Source organism: Piliocolobus tephrosceles, chromosome 1 (assembly GCF_002776525.5).
Source record: "Piliocolobus tephrosceles isolate RC106 chromosome 1, ASM277652v3, whole genome shotgun sequence".
In the NCBI taxonomy this organism is placed as follows: domain Eukaryota; kingdom Metazoa; phylum Chordata; class Mammalia; order Primates; family Cercopithecidae; genus Piliocolobus; species Piliocolobus tephrosceles.
This window is the reverse complement of record NC_045434.1, coordinates 145,467,871-145,483,579: the sequence shown is the minus strand read 5'-3', so window position 1 is coordinate 145,483,579 and position 15,709 is coordinate 145,467,871. Positions and strand designations below refer to the sequence as shown.

At 37.3% G+C, this 15,709-nt stretch overlaps 1 protein-coding gene across 8 annotated transcripts in view; it reads left to right on the top strand.

The window, feature by feature from the left end:
• ST6GALNAC3 (ST6 N-acetylgalactosaminide alpha-2,6-sialyltransferase 3) overlaps positions 1 to 14,900 on the top strand; it is a 566,662-nt gene extending 551,762 nt beyond the window's left edge. For 4 of the 8 annotated variants that reach the window (XM_023209236.3, XM_031933826.1, XM_031933831.1 and 1 more), the window contains 2 exons: positions 7,777 to 7,884; positions 8,949 to 14,900. In XM_023209236.3, the coding sequence (XP_023065004.1) occupies positions 7,777 to 7,884; positions 8,949 to 9,135 (295 nt within the window). In that variant the 3' untranslated portion in view covers positions 9,136 to 14,900. Of the gene's footprint in view, positions 1 to 7,776; positions 7,885 to 8,948 lie in introns of those variants that run through there. The other 4 variants (XM_031933825.1, XM_031933837.1, XR_004228425.1 and 1 more) reach the window with 3 other exon arrangements.
• Positions 14,901 to 15,709: the final 809 nt, after the last annotated feature.

Here is a 15,709-nt window from a genome sequence, read left to right as displayed (position 1 = left end):
TGTTTATGCATCCTGTCTGTAACCAACAATCTACTGCAGAAATAAGCACTGATGATGCTTTGAGGTCTGTACCAGGTTAGGGGATAGATGAGAATGACTCTGTGGTCCTATTATTTTTACACCTCAGTACAACATCATAGGCCATTCCTTCTGCCTGAAAAGCCCTCCTCCTTCTCCCCCCTCTGCCTAATGTTCCAACTCAGCCTTAATCCACAGCTCAGGCCTGACCTCCCATTGGAGAAGGAATTATCCTCTTCAATTCCCTCAGCTATATTTGTTGCTCTTTCCTCAGTAGTCCCATATCACTTGCAGGGGAATTACCTCCTGAATAGCCTTGGTTTTGAAAATAGTCACTGAGTCTCTCTTTCTGACTTAACCCTGATTTGAGATCTGGGCAATTTGGTTTTCCAGTGCCCAGCAACATGCCTCACACCTAGAAAGTACTCAACACATCTTTCTTGAGTAGATGAGAGTAAACAGAATTGCAGCTTGATAGATAAGATTGAAAACTGGAGAGGACATTGGAGAGAGCATTTCAGGAAGAAGAAAAGCACACAGAAGTAAGGAGTGAGAAGACAGAGGCTGAGATGCGCAAGTTCTGTTTAAGGAGCAATAAATGAGCCCACGTGACTAGACCAAAGAGTTTAAGAAAGGAAGTCCTGGAAAAAGCAGTGGGGAGTTTAGGTATGTTGGGGAGGGTCTCGAGGGACACACATTGTCTTGGTCTGCCCTGGCCGTCATATGTCAAAATGTCACATAGCTTAAACAGCAGAAGTTTATTTTCTCACAGTTTTGGGAGCTTGAAGTCTAAGATCAGAGTAACAGCATTACAGGTTTCTGGTGAAGGCTCTCTTCCTGGCTTGTAGATGGCTGCCCTCTGGCTGTGTTTTCACATGGTGGGAAGAGGGAGTGCTCTGGTGTCTCTTGCTTTTCTTATAAGGAAACTAATCTCATCCTCGTAATATCATCATATGACAACTCACCCTGCTAATCTCAAGTAAAGCTAATTATCTCCCAAAGGCCCCATGACGAAATATAAAATACCACCAGACTGGGGATTAGGGCCTTAACACGTGAATTTGCGGGGAACAAAATTCATCCCATAGCACCGACCCATATTGAGTGGTTAAGGAACCGACCACTGGTAAATGAAGTGAACCCAAAAGATTGCCATCATCCTTTCCTGCCATTATTAGGGTTCCATTGTTCAGTTAAGAAAGTGAATGAAATCTAGAAAATCAGCATTTCCAATTAAAAAGGCATTAAAGCCTAAGGACAAGAAGAAAATAATCTTTTAATTTCTGAGATGAATGAATAAAGTCATTTTTGTGAGTGGTATTTTCTATTTCTACAGCAGCCATAAATCAGACCATTAGGAAATGTACCATTTTACTTTTAAATGTACATTTTTGAAAAGAACACAGTTGTTTCTTATTATTCTCCTTTTGTGCAATTTCATTGCATTCATCACCAGTCAGAGGGTCCTGTTGATTCTCCAGCAGAAAAAAAATATTTGTTATATTCACAGTCCAAGTGCCTACTGATTAGCACAGGTATTTTACATTAGCTGATTGGGCTGGAAGTACAGTCTTCCTCTAAGATTTACTGCTTTCTCCATTTTCTGTTTTTTTGTTACTTTTCAGGCCTGGATTCCTTTCACTTGGTTCATTCTCTTAAGAATTACCAGCCACAGAATGATGTTTTTATTCATTTGAAAAGTTTATGTCCATTTGCAAATGATTCAAGACAAGACTGAGAATTCCACTGCCTGATTTGCAGAAAGTTGTTGCTGCCTGAAAATGTGCTGGGCATGTCCTATTGATTGATAGATAGTACAAATATACAGTGTTAATACAATGGGCAAACTCCAGAGCATTTCCATAGCTCCCGACTATTGAATGATATACAAAAATATATGACTTGGGGACAGCTGAAATTGTTTCCACACTTTGAGCTCTGCTTCCGTTAGACTAGTTCACAATATTAGATTGAATCCCAAGGTGCTACTGATAATCATCAGCTGTTTTTCTTGCCAGGACTCTTTGTTTAAATGTATTCTTTCATTATCCGTGTGCTTTTGAAAAAAATGAGGGAAAGAATGTTTTTAATTGAATAATCTGTATTCTGTCAGGTATTTCTTCTCCCTAGGAAGGTATCTGAAAACTTACTTTGCTGTTTTTATTTATCCTGCCAGTGTAGTATATTGATGAGAGAACTGAGGTCCAATAGTGTTAAAACAAGACATGAAATATTGATTAATTCTTCTTTTAAATTCTCTTTTTACCCCTGAGTATAGCAGGTTTCAGAAACTGCTGCCAATACTGTGCTCTCCAATAAACCTACATTATTGGGAGGGGGGTCTTGATATCCTTCAGGCTTTGATAAATGATTATTATGCTTTTGAAATGTTAGCTTTGAGTGCCCGAGGCTTGACTTTCATCAGTTCATGAAAGAAACAGTAGAATTGAAGCTGCAAAGTTTGAGCCAAAGGCCCCCAAAGGAACCATTTCATGAAAGGAGTTAACCACAGATACTGAGGCTTCTGGACTCCTTGTCCTTGTCCCACCTGACACTTTTTCTCCATTCCTAATCATACATTACCCATTGCAAGCTAAGACTTGCCCTTTGGGTCTAGGCCAACTGACTTTGCTGATTTCTAAGGTTAAAAATAAGAAGATGGGTTTAGATGGACTTGTAAAGAAGGGAGAAGGAAGTACAATGCTTGGTTGGATGAAGAAAATCAGGGGACAGTGAATGAGCAGAGTAGGATCTGGAGATTATAGGAATCTGGCTGTTTAGGGTCAAGGACACCCTCAGAGCAATCACCCTAAGGCAAGAATAGGCTGTGGGGAGTCAAATCTACTGTCCCCTTAGGACCCAGATGAGTTTGGAACAGAGGGGAATCTGATAAAATGTATAAGAGAACTGCACAGGACAGCCACCCCACAACAAAGAATTATCTTGTCCAAAATGTTAATAGTGCTGAGATTGAGAAACTCTAATCTAGAGAAAGTGCTACAATTTTTTGTCATCAAAGTATGAGTTTCTTGTGTTCAGAACCCAACTCATTGAGCTATTGGTATTCAATAATTAGCAGAGCACCCTGTGAATAGATAATAAATCCAACATAATCCAGTTCTCTTTTGAAAAGCGGCCATTTCCATTTCCACAGTTCCTCCCCTGAAATTATCTGAAAGGGAAATGTCAGTCAGTTAGAAGGCTCCAGCTTGCCGGATAACAGGAGGAAAGTACTTCACAATATCTTTCCAGAAATGAGAAGAGGACAGAGTGTACTCAGAAACAGAGGTGCAGGCAAATGAAGGTTACTGACAGCCAAAAACACTGAGACTGGTAAATATCATGATAGCTGGACAGACAAGGAATCCCTGTATCCATGTGATGGCCTTTTGACATGAAGGAATAGGAGTAAACATCAAGGGTAAAGTAGCTTATATTTTATTGAAATAAACTAGATGAAAGATCATATCTTAAACGATATGTCTTCAAGCATGTGCTACATCAAGGTCTTGACAGCATCATTTTCCCAAGAGATGTGCCAGTAAATTTAAGTAGTTTCCAAGTTATAAGTATCTTGATTACCAAGGAGCAGCGGGATGCAGAGCCTGACCAGTAAAATCAAAGGATTGATGGTTTCCTCTTCACACTCCTGCCTTTATTTTCCCCTGCATGGCTCATTATTCTGCTGCATTAATTTAAGCTTTCCTATTGCACTGAATTAAGGACTTAAATTCTCTTATCATCCCTGTGGGAATCTTGATTGTTTATTTGTGGATGAGAATAATTATTTTTATTGATCCCCAAATGTGGAAGGTAAAAAAAAAAATGCTATGGTTGATGGCCAGCTCATACATAGTTAGTGCTGCGTGCTTGAGTGACAAATTACGAGACAGAACTTGGCCCCAGAGGATACCCTTTAAGAATTTTTAAGGCATTTGATAATTATCACTTTAAGGTATTTGATAGTTATCACTAAGTCTTTCCAAGCTGAAAATCGTAAACAATTTCACATACATCAGGCGAAGTCTTTTTGTTGTAGTTTTCATTGAAACTTAAAGGTCTAGTTGGGTGTAATTTATAACTTCTCATTTCTAGTATGTTCACACAGCAACCCAGTAGAGTTTGGAAATGGTGCAGCTACAAGACGTTCCAGAGCCATTGTCATCAGGCCAGTGAGTTCCTCTAGGGACCCAGATTACTAGGCATTTATTTGAAAGAATTCCTGGATTCATCCAGAAGTTGTCATTATTCCACTGCAAGCATCACTGTGTGGACATTGACTTCAAAGAGTTAGAGAAAAAAACTACTTTGCTAGCCCTAGCTTGTACTGTGGGTAGGAAACCCCATGCCATTTAATATCCCAAATATGTCAGAGGCATCAGGGAAAGGAATTGCAACTGTCTAATTAAGTGCTATTTGTAGGACAGGGCACTTGGGCAGTATGAGCCTCCCCCATCTGAATCAAATGCAACACATCTTGTTTAAGAGCTATTGAGCTAATTAGCATGGCCTGTCTACACAGAAATAAAACAAACCAGGTTAGGTCCTAAAGGAATCAAGGATCAGAAATGTGGTAAAGTTTCCTTATTAGGTGGTAAGAAGGAAAGATCTTTGACCAGATGCCAAAACCTGAAATTCTTGATCCTCTTTTTCTGTGGTAAAGAGAACATAGATATATAGAGAAGCCACTATGACCATTGCATCTTCTTTATTCTTTGAGGGCTCTGTTCTGAAAGCTTACTGTTGAACCTTCAGAAATGACTGTGTGGGCTGGACTGGAATGAGTCAGGAGAGCTTGTTTTGCGGAATAAGTGTCCATATGTCACAAAGAGGATCTTCCTCTTTTTCCTGAAGATATATTATCTTTGTCTTTGATAATTAACACATCTGTGAAGGGACCACATCAGAGGGAGGATGATTTTTCCTAATTATGATTTTTTTTTTCCCACTGAAATTCACCTTTACCCTTAGCACTATGGTTCAGTTATGGCCTTGGCCTTGGTCAGCCATTGCAACACCTTCCATGAGTGGCAGTGTAAAGGAGTTCTCCCCACAAAAGTTTTGTGACCATTGTCGCTACCATTGCAAGGTAAAAACTTTATACCCAGCTTATCGTTTTATATATACCGCATACATTTAGTATCATGCCTGTCACACAAGGGAGCATGAAATGTGATCTGACCAATTCACGTGTTTGCTCATTACAATATCCGATATGCATGGAGCATGGTACTGCACAATGGTTAAAACTTAATTACAGACTGTTGAGGGTGATGATCACAGAATCATTTGATTTTTAAATTAGAAGAAACCTTGGTTATGACTCAGTTCAACTATCTCATATTAGACACAAGGAAAATAAGACCAAAGAGACTAAATAAGTGTCCAAAGCCTCATGTTCGAGTAGTGGCAGAGCTGTAATATCAAACCAGATATCCTCACTCCAATTCTGACTGCACTCTGTGTTGACTCTGAAACACATGGCTGTGCTTTGTTGCACTGTATTGTGATCGATTGGTTTAACATGTGTGCCTCCCTCACTAGACCATGTACTCTTAAGAAAATATTCATCACCAGGCTCCTAGCACAGTCAGTGGCATATAATAGGATCCCAACAAATGTTGGTTGAAAAAGGGAATAAATGAGTAAATACATGAGACCTGTTTTTTTCCTCATCATGTAGAAACAAACAAATGCCGTAACTTTTAGTGATCTCTACGAGTGCTTGGTCAGCGTAATAATGAAGAATAGACAAGATAGGTAGTGAAAGGTAGAAAAAATAGTATGAGAAAGAAGAGGAAAAAAAAGAATACACAATTCCATAGAATAATAACCAGACAAATTCAGTACATAGACAAAATGTTTAGATTCAATTTGGGAGCATTTTGTCAAGACTTGTGCCTCCTCTGTTCTCTTCTCATTTTCAAATAAGAGCTTTTTAAGCAGATGGTGCTTTAAACAATTCCCATTATTGCTGCTCCTCCTCAGACCCCAGAATGCAGGATTGACTTCAGGTTAAGTTGTCTAAAAGGCAAAGTTGTTCATTAGTATGTCTCACTTCCCTGAGATATGTCTTCCCACTCATTTTGCATCTATTGCTGCCCCATGTTGCTGCTACTATCACAGAGGAAAGTGCACGTAACTCGCTGTGATCTGGTTTCTGGGATATTTTCCATACGCCAGAAGATACGAAGGAATGGCTACTTAAGCAGTGACATTTGAGACTCAGTGACAAGTATGCAGAGAGGAGGTATATGGGCTGAGTTTGTGTCTCCTTGTGAATCACCCAAAGTCAATGCAAGTAAAGGCTAAAAAATCCAATCATCTACCCCCACTGTGAGTTTGTGTTTTTCCTGAAATGCTGGCACTGTTGTAAGTAATTTGACACTAAGTAGTGCCTGTTAAAAAGAAACAGCAGCAGCAGCAGCAAAGGATTCAAGGCTCCTAATTATAGCACACTGATGGCTTGGTGCTGGGGTGTGCATCAACAATATTGAGCAAGTACTGGCTGGAGGGCTGAATCCAGACAGCGGTTATCAGTATCTAAGTGTCAGTTTGAACTGGCTGTGCTCCTGTAGGCCAAGAAGTCTACATGGAAGGTAGACCATTTACTCTTTTTCAGAGGTGTTGCTACACAGCCGTCAAACAAATTGGGGTAGTCCAAATGCCCCTGTGGAGAGAGTTTTAAGGAGATGGGCAGTCATCTGTTTTGAATGGATTGAGTCACATTGGCTAAAGACAAATATGGAGATCCAGCTTTTCACTGAACATTCCTTTGAACCATTTGGAACTTGGCAGATGCCCAATCAGCACTGCATCTAAGTACATCCCCCCCCGCCACCCACTCAGTTCCTGCATTTCCCAGATCTTCTTTGAACATACCAACCATACTTCCATATTTGCGATTTTGTCCTTGCCCTTCCCTCTTCCTGAAATGCCTTTTCCTCATGTGGTCCACATGCCTTCTTCCTCCTTGACCCTCCCCTCTGTCTTTTTCAGATCTTTGTTCCCATGATCAAAGAAGCCTCTCCTGGCCAACTTTTATAACATAGCTACCTCCAAATCCAATCCACTGGCCTTCACAAAGACAGAAGCTTTGGTTGTTTTGATCGTTATTGTATCCCCAGCCTCCAGAACAATGATTACCATGTAGCTTGTTCAATGGAAATACAATGAAGTTGGTAATGTAGGTCTTAAAAAGGAAAAGTCTTGTCTTATAACACCTGGAAAGCAGTTAAGGAAATCTTTTCAGATGCTTTCATCTCAAGTTAATCACATACACTGCATGTAAGTTACACTTAGAAACCCAAGCAGCCTTTAAGAAAGTAGTAATACGTCCAGGTAAGCAAGATAGCACTATTATCATTCAGTACCCATCCAGGCTCCAAGCAACTTTAAGAGAACCTTTCCTCTGATAGACAGCACTAATTTGTGTCTTATGGAAAATTCAGTAAATTATTTTTCACCTAAAGGGAGCAAGATTATTTGACTTCAGATATTTGCCATATGGCTTCTCTTCCACACAACATAGCTTTGAGGCTTAAGGTAGTAAGAGCAAGAGCATTCCTATAAATTATTCAGAGATAATTCAAAATAAGTGTGCATCTTTGACATATTGTCAAGTTTCTCAATGCTTTTTCCTGATAACAAGTGCTATGTTTTTGATGAAATGTTGCTTGTTTCTCACACACCTTATTGTTCTGTGTGTGTGTTCTGTATTTTGTCCTGTTTGTTATTGTTTGTTTTCATTTCCCTCAGAGTCCAGTCTGGCTCGTATCTCAGCACAGGGTGGTTTACCTTCATTCTGGCCATGGACGCCTGTTATGGCATTCACGTCTACGGGATGATAAATGACACCTATTGCAAGTAAGATCACAGGAAATTATTTTTATGCAGCTCCAATTCTGAGATCTTGTCAAAATATCACAATTCATTTTAATACCATAAATCTAAGAAACAGATAAAGCAACAATTATTTCCCAGTGTTCTTTGCTGACATGACATTTTATTGTCAGCACATCAAGTTGTGACTTCTAGGGGTGATAAAAAGAAAAATATTTACTAGTCTAATGTCAAGTGTCAGGAGGAACACTTTTCCCTTAATCAGTGGCGTAGCAGGAACTTGTGGCTTGAAAATATAGAAGTTTAGTGGTTGTTTAATTTGCAAAAGCAAGTTCGTCATTTCTGCTGCTCTGATGGCTTGATGGATAGCTATCTACTCAATGGTTAGTTAGATTTGATCATGAACAAAAAAATGTCCTGAAGCCTCAGAGAAACTGACAGCTTAACAAGAATTCCTGGAAATTATACTTCACTAATAAGTGAGTAATCTGCCAGATCCTTATTTAAAATGAATGTGTTTACCCACAGTATATCCTCGCTGGTGGGATAGTTTCTAATTAGATAATAAAACAAACCCTCCATGCTTCATCAGGATAATGAAATCTATTTCCCTACCAACAATTGGCACAATATAATTCACAGACTGTTTTAATCATAATGTCAAAATGGTAACTCTCAGCCACAATCATCATGGAAAAATATTTCTTCCCTAACTATAAGCATAATGGAGCTCAGATGAACCCAATATCTTACTGTGAAAAATCACAGTTTCTTCAAGTTCTGCAAGAGGCTATCTAAAGTTTCTTCCATTACACACCATTTCTTTTTTCAAAGGATAGCCGTATGTTTGAATGTAATTGGCATGATATATAAAATTTTTTTTATCTATTAAACCACTAAGAACCTGGTACATCTTCCTAAAAGCTTTCATACATATAATAGCTTTTAACTGAGTTCATGGACAAGAATCATGTATGGCTTTGTGAGTAAATGCATTTACTGGGCACATAATGGATTCTTGTAAATGAGTGCTTCATTCTTCATCTCAATCTTTCTCTCCTTTTCTTTTTTTTTTTTTTCTTTTCTAGGACAGAAGGGTATAGAAAAGTCCCCTACCATTACTATGAACAAGGAAGAGATGAGTGTGATGAATATTTTCTTCATGAACATGCCCCATATGGGGGTCATAGGTTTATCACTGAAAAGAAAGTGTTTGCTAAATGGGCCAAGAAGCACAGGATAATATTTACACATCCAAACTGGACATTGTCTTGATAATGGTTTTTCTGATCTTGCCACATCACTTAACGTGATCCCCATACTGCAACTGTGATGCTGATGATGCTAATGGAGATGATGGTAACGATAAAGACAACAACAATGATTATCAAGTTCCTGTACACTCTCAGATGTGGATGGTGACTCTGCTAGTAATTTAAACTCAGCATTTCATGGAGGATGGTTGTGCTCATGATGTTCTTTCTGGAGGTTCAACACTACATACAGCACTTTATAATTTAACTGGAATTGAGATGAAGGCCAGTGACATGACAACTGTGACCTAAGAAATGGGAAGATTATCCTTCAAGATAGCTGCCTAGAATTGTTCAACAGTGAGTAACTTCCAAAAGCCAAAAGAGTTTGGCCTCATGAGGCGAGGTGATTGACTCAATGGCTTCTTGAATCTCAGCAGCTCCGCCATCTTGAAGAATGATTGATTTTCAAACACTGACCCAAGAACTGCTATCAGGGTGCAAGTATCTTACTAGTTAGCCTAAGGATGGGAAAATATCACTTCCTAATATACCATCTTTCTACAGTATTTCCTACAGCTAAAGCCTCAGGCCATTGCCTAATTAATAATGAAGATTTAATGGACGTCCTACACTGCAGGATTACTTGACTATCACAAACACATAAATCAAAATGGGCTAAGTAGCAAATCTTGATGAATTTCCACTCTTACCATCCATTCTTACTACCGACAATATAACTGAACATGTGATTAGAATGATCTATATTAATTTTTAGTTATTTTTGGTTGAGTCCTAAATATTTCGGAAGGCTACTTAATATGTAAGATACCAACTTCAACACTGTAGTAACATATACTGTGAAAACATTCCTAAAACATAACCAAAGGGTTTACTAACTCTGCTTCAACATCCAACAACACAAAACCGTATGATTTTTAAAATCATGAAACACAGAAAGCAAAGCATATTTTTACATCAATTTGTATCCTATCATACTTCATAATATATATTTGTATATTCAAATTTCTATTTTATAGGCCCAAGATGTGTTTCTCTAAACAATACATTCTCATTGCCAAGTGCCAACTGTTAGACATGGAGAGGAAATGATTCCTTATATTAAACCTGACCAGAGCTTTTGCCTTGTAGGAATTTATTTTTCCCATAGTGTGTCAGTTGTTATGCCACAATAACAACAATAATAATGACCTTAATGTCCAAGGTACTTTGTCATTTACAGTCCTTTAACATCTGTTATACCATGTGATGCCCCTGAACACCCCATGGGACTATTGTCTGTGTATTCTGCTATCTCTTTAGTAGATGATCTGTAATTTGGTCATTGTTCTGTGATATTCCAGATTGTTCTACTTGCTAATATTTGTATAGAATAGAATTTATGTAAACTAGTAACCAGTTGATCTCTGTGCCAAATACATTATATCAGGATTACACAAAAAGTTTCACAAAGGATGGTCTTGGCCATATGCTAGGACCCCTGTGAAAATAAGTAGTTTTGAGTAGTTTTTCTATATACATATATATACGTGTGATTCTATTTAGGGGGGGAAATGAAAAAGCAGGGACAATGGGAGGAAATGAAGGCAGAGAAATATAGTTTCCTGTCCTAGGGTTGAGACAATTCTATTTTTCATATACTCATTGCTCATTAAATATTAAAGGGTTGATTTGCTGAGAGAGTAGCTGAGAGTTCAAAAACATCCTTGCAGAATGATTCAAAAGACAAAAGCCAGGCTCAGCTTACAGAATGTTTTGGAGACTGGAAGTAATGATACATTTCACTTCAGAAGCACTTGTAGGTATTTACTAGTGCTAAGTATTATGGTGAGCTATCATTAAAATGTGCCATCTTGGATAAAGGCCTTTTGCCTGCTGTCTTCTGCCATTTTGATACCTCAATATTCACACCCATAAAAATTACTAAGCCCCAGTTCTATCCTCAGAAGGAGTTGTTATTCTGTTGTTCCCTTATGCAATTTTTAATTCTATGAATGTTAAGTTTTTTTGAACTAATGATAGATAGAAATGTCTACTGAAAGAAAAATAAACAGAGACAAATGTTAAAATTGCCATACAGACTGTTTTTCCCCCTGTTGTTTCACCTTAAAATAAAAAGAAATCCTTGATTAATCAGAATGCCTTGGGACATGAACTTAATTTATTTAGTTTTCTCATAAATGAAGGGCCAACTCTTATTTGTTTTAACCCCTGCCGATGAGAAACATTTGAAAACTTGCTTGCTCTCCTGCCTCGTTGTAGCTTTCTCTGATGAAGACTTTTGCAGTATATTGTATCCTTCACTCAATGGCGGAAGTTGTGTGTGGAATATGTAGACTCCAGTGTTTTCTTAGGAGGGGTGGAAAGGGGCTTTTTTTTCTCTCCTCTCCTCTTTCTTTCCTTTCTTTTTGCATCTAAACTGCTACTCTACATTTTTTATTGTTGTTTTCTTTGTCTTTTTCTTTCTACAAGCGGGAAACAAACAAACAAAAAAGCACAAGTTTTTCTCAATTTGGAAACTCAGTTGAGTGATTTCCAGTATAATCAGCATTTTGATAGAATCTCACAACTTATTTTTCTCTGCTTTTATTTCCTGTTTTTCTTTGTTCCATCTTTCTAATTCTAGTGAAAATGCAAAGTCTAATTTCTCCCATGTTGAGAATAAATTTTTCATCTATGATTTACTGATAGAGAAGAGCTTGGTAAGGGAGCAATTCAAGGAGACTATTTTGCCATGCAAATTTCTGATCAATTCCCACAGATTCTGGTGAAATGAACGATATCCTATCCAACATTTAAACATTGAAAAATTTAACTGAACTTACTTATCACTGATGGGTATTTATCCCAGAAACTAATATGTGAAAAATAAAAATATTTCAATACTATCCGGGGCTCTAGGAAAATGAACTATAAAAATGGGTCACAATTTTTCTGAAATTGGCATGAAAACATTCAAGATAAAAATAATAGACTAAATATTATTTTCTATTCTGCATAATTCTATGAAAAAGCAAAGTAATTTTTTAAAAGTTTTCAAATGAATGTTTGAATCTTTTCCAACTTAACCAAGTGAGAAGTAGTAATGATTTACATTGTTATGATGATAATATGAATAAGAAACCTTTTAGAGTATATGATTTTACATTGCTATCAAAGCTATCAAAGAAAAAGCAATTGGGATTTGGAGGAATGTTTGTATATATGCACATAGAGTCCATTTGTGTGTGTGTGAACACACATATATATACATTATATACTTATAACTATATATAAAGGCATATGTATAATCCTATATTCTTCACTGGTGTGTGTGAATCATAGAAAACCCTATTTTAGACTTCATCTGAAATTTGTTGGGTTACATTTTGAATCCTGATGAAAAAAGCAAAAATCCAAATTAAATGGACTGATTGCTAAGAGTACATAAAATCATATTCAAAAGCTGGCCAGAAGAATAAAGCTGGAGAAGCTGCTAAATCTAGAAAACACAATTAGATGCCACAGTTGTCACAAATCAGACTTGTAAGTATAGCAATCTGTATTGTGGATTCTGCCGATTGCAGGCTTAGCTAAAGTCACATTGAAAAACATTGCATCAAGCTTCATTCACACTGAAGTAAATGAACATTGGTCCTCCTATTCAAATAAGCCAGTCTTTAGCATAAGCAAAATCCAGATTTGCATGATTTTTATTATATAGCTAGAGAACTGTGACCACTGTGAAAACAGAAATTTATATAAGGAGATCGCTCTTGGAGGAATTGGTATGAATCAGCTGAGGTAGGAACAAGAGTCTGAATTGGGGACCTGCTAACCTTCCAAGAAGTAGAAGGCCATCAGAAGAGAACGACTGTTACTTAGAAAAGAGACAACACTAAAGTACTTCACCTGGTAGTGTTAATTGGATGTTAATTATGAGCTTGGTTTAATTTCAATAAGCAAGAAAATATAATCAGATGACTGATTTTTAAAAAAGAACAAAAACAATGGGCCCATCTAGCCTTTAATGTGACATGTCAAATGCAAACAATAAATTATGTTAGTCAGTGTCCATTGTTTGCATGGCTTAGCACAACAAAGGATTTACAGTCTGGGGCCAGGAGGGAAAAAATACTTTTTTCTTAAAACAACATATTTAAAAGACAAGACCTCATCATTTTAGTAGTGTACATAGATTAGTGACTGAAGGAGCCAGTGCTAGCCTTTGTAAGTAGTGTAGGCTTTTAGAGCTGAAAGAGATTTTAAAGACCAGCCAATTCAACTCCTACACCTTGGAGCTGAGGAAACAGAGGTGAAGTGATTTGCCTGTAGTAATAAACTGGACTAATGGCAGTACTGAGACTCAAATTCTTGTCTCATGTTTTCTTCTCTAGTAATTTTTCCACTACACTTTTTAGACAGAAGAGTAGCTGGGAAAAAAAATGCCTAACTGATTTTACTAAAGAGTCTATTCATGGACTCCAAGGGCTCCAAATTGTGTTAATTCTGCTCAGGATGAGCACACTGAAGTGGAGAAATATTTTCATAATTGAAGGAACATATCTCATTGATTGTCTACACCCTCTGTTCTCTCTGTTTGTTGCTATTGGTAAGGCTAGGCTATGTTCTGCTATCACAAAATTCTAGGACTTGTTTAAAGAACATAAAGGTGAGTTTCTTACTTTCTCTTTGTAAGTAGCAAGCCATTGATACACCAAGAGCTGTTGAGTGTTGGAGGTTGCCTGGTGAAACTGGCAGGCCCTGTTGCTGACATTTCCCCAGAGCTAAAGTGTCCTCATATTCAAACCAACTCTGCTGCTCAAGTTAGTGAAATTATCCATCAGCACTAACACTACCCTTTGGGTTAATGCTCATCCCTGTGCTATATGTGACCTTTGAGCCTAGATACCCTTCTGGAAGGTGAATGAAAGCCCAAAATGTCCCGCAAGACTTAGTCTGCATAAAGCATTGAAAAGGATTTTTTTTTCTCTACAGTCCATTTATATGATACTGTTAGAAGTGAAGAATTTTGAAACTACATACAATGGCCTCTGGAAATGGTTCCTGTGGCTCAGAAATAGTATATTGTTCTGTTGCTTGTTTTTGCTGAACTGTAGAGAAAACACCAGAGCAAAATTCCATGTAAATTGCTAAGGCATCAAATCAGAACTGTCCTTGGGCATTGTAACAGTGCAGAAAATCTCATTCAGTTTTTTTCTTTTTTTTAGTTAACTACTTTTTTGTTTCCTTTCAGAATAGGCAGAATTTTTTTTTTTTTTTTTTTGAGTAGAAAAGCTCTTGTTTCTCCACAGATACATCTCTTTTTGTTCACACCTTGGATTCTTCAGAAAATAGAAGCTCATTTCCTTCCATGAAGGTGAAGAACATCTTGATGAATAAACAGTCAACTACCAAGTTCACATATTTACCCATGTAGTGAGAGCTGTTTCTAAGAAACTTCAAAGGGATCAAAACGAGGCAATTGTATAGCTTTTTGTTACCTAATCTACAAAGTACTAATTTCCTTGTGTTTAGCTTTGTTGTCACTGTTACTGAGTAAATACCCATTTCTGTTATATATGGAACATTTTTTGCTTCACTCATTTTCCTGAGTTCCCATGATTTTTTTCTGTAGTTTCTCATTCATTTTAAAACCTGTAATCTTCATCTATTTTTAGAAGAAACTGTAAATGCATGGCTGTACATTTGTTGAGAGTTTTTATGACATTATAGTGCTTTATTTATAAGCATTGTGTCTTAGAATAAAGCTTACAAAATGGCAAAGGGCTATTGGCATATTTCAGTTTGTTTTACAACAGGACAAGTAAGGATATGTTAACAAAGCCAGAGGAAAAAGGGGGTATGGGATTTTTAATATACTTGATATCCAAGTCAGAAACATATCCAGGATACTACTACAAACAATAACAAGATAAAATGTTAGTCTGCCTCTGGAATTTGTTTTGTCCATATTAACTATCTGATGCTGACATATATTTCGTTTTTTGCTATGCCAGACATATTAACAAAGTTAAGTTAGCACATAAGCTTCATAAAACAAAGAAGTCTTCCTTCTTTCCTCCCTTCCTTCCCTATTCCTTACTTTCCTCCCCGCTATTCTCTTATTTTCTTTCCACAAAACTCAACACTCTTGCAGTTGAATGTCAAATTTGGATAATTTTTCTTTTAACAAATCAGCTTATCGTTATCTATCCAACTCTATAAGAGATCCATATTTGGAAATGATCTCAAAATGAGAGTCATCTTTGGAAATAATAACTTCCAATAACTTATATGCCAGGCTTATTAAAGGGCTGTATATCTCATTCAGTTTCCCCAATACTTTATGAGGTACATAATGTTACCATCACCATCTCACATATAAGGAAATTGAAGCACTAGCAAGATTAAATAGCTTGCCCATGGTCGCACAGCTTTTGATGAAATGAGATTGGAACCAAGGCAGTGTGGCCCAGAGTCCATACCCATTTGGGGAAGGCTAATAAATGTAACCAGTAACCCCCCAAATTTTAGTAGCTTAAGAGAATAAGATTTGTTTCTCTCTCAAACATAAATTCTACATAGATGCTCCT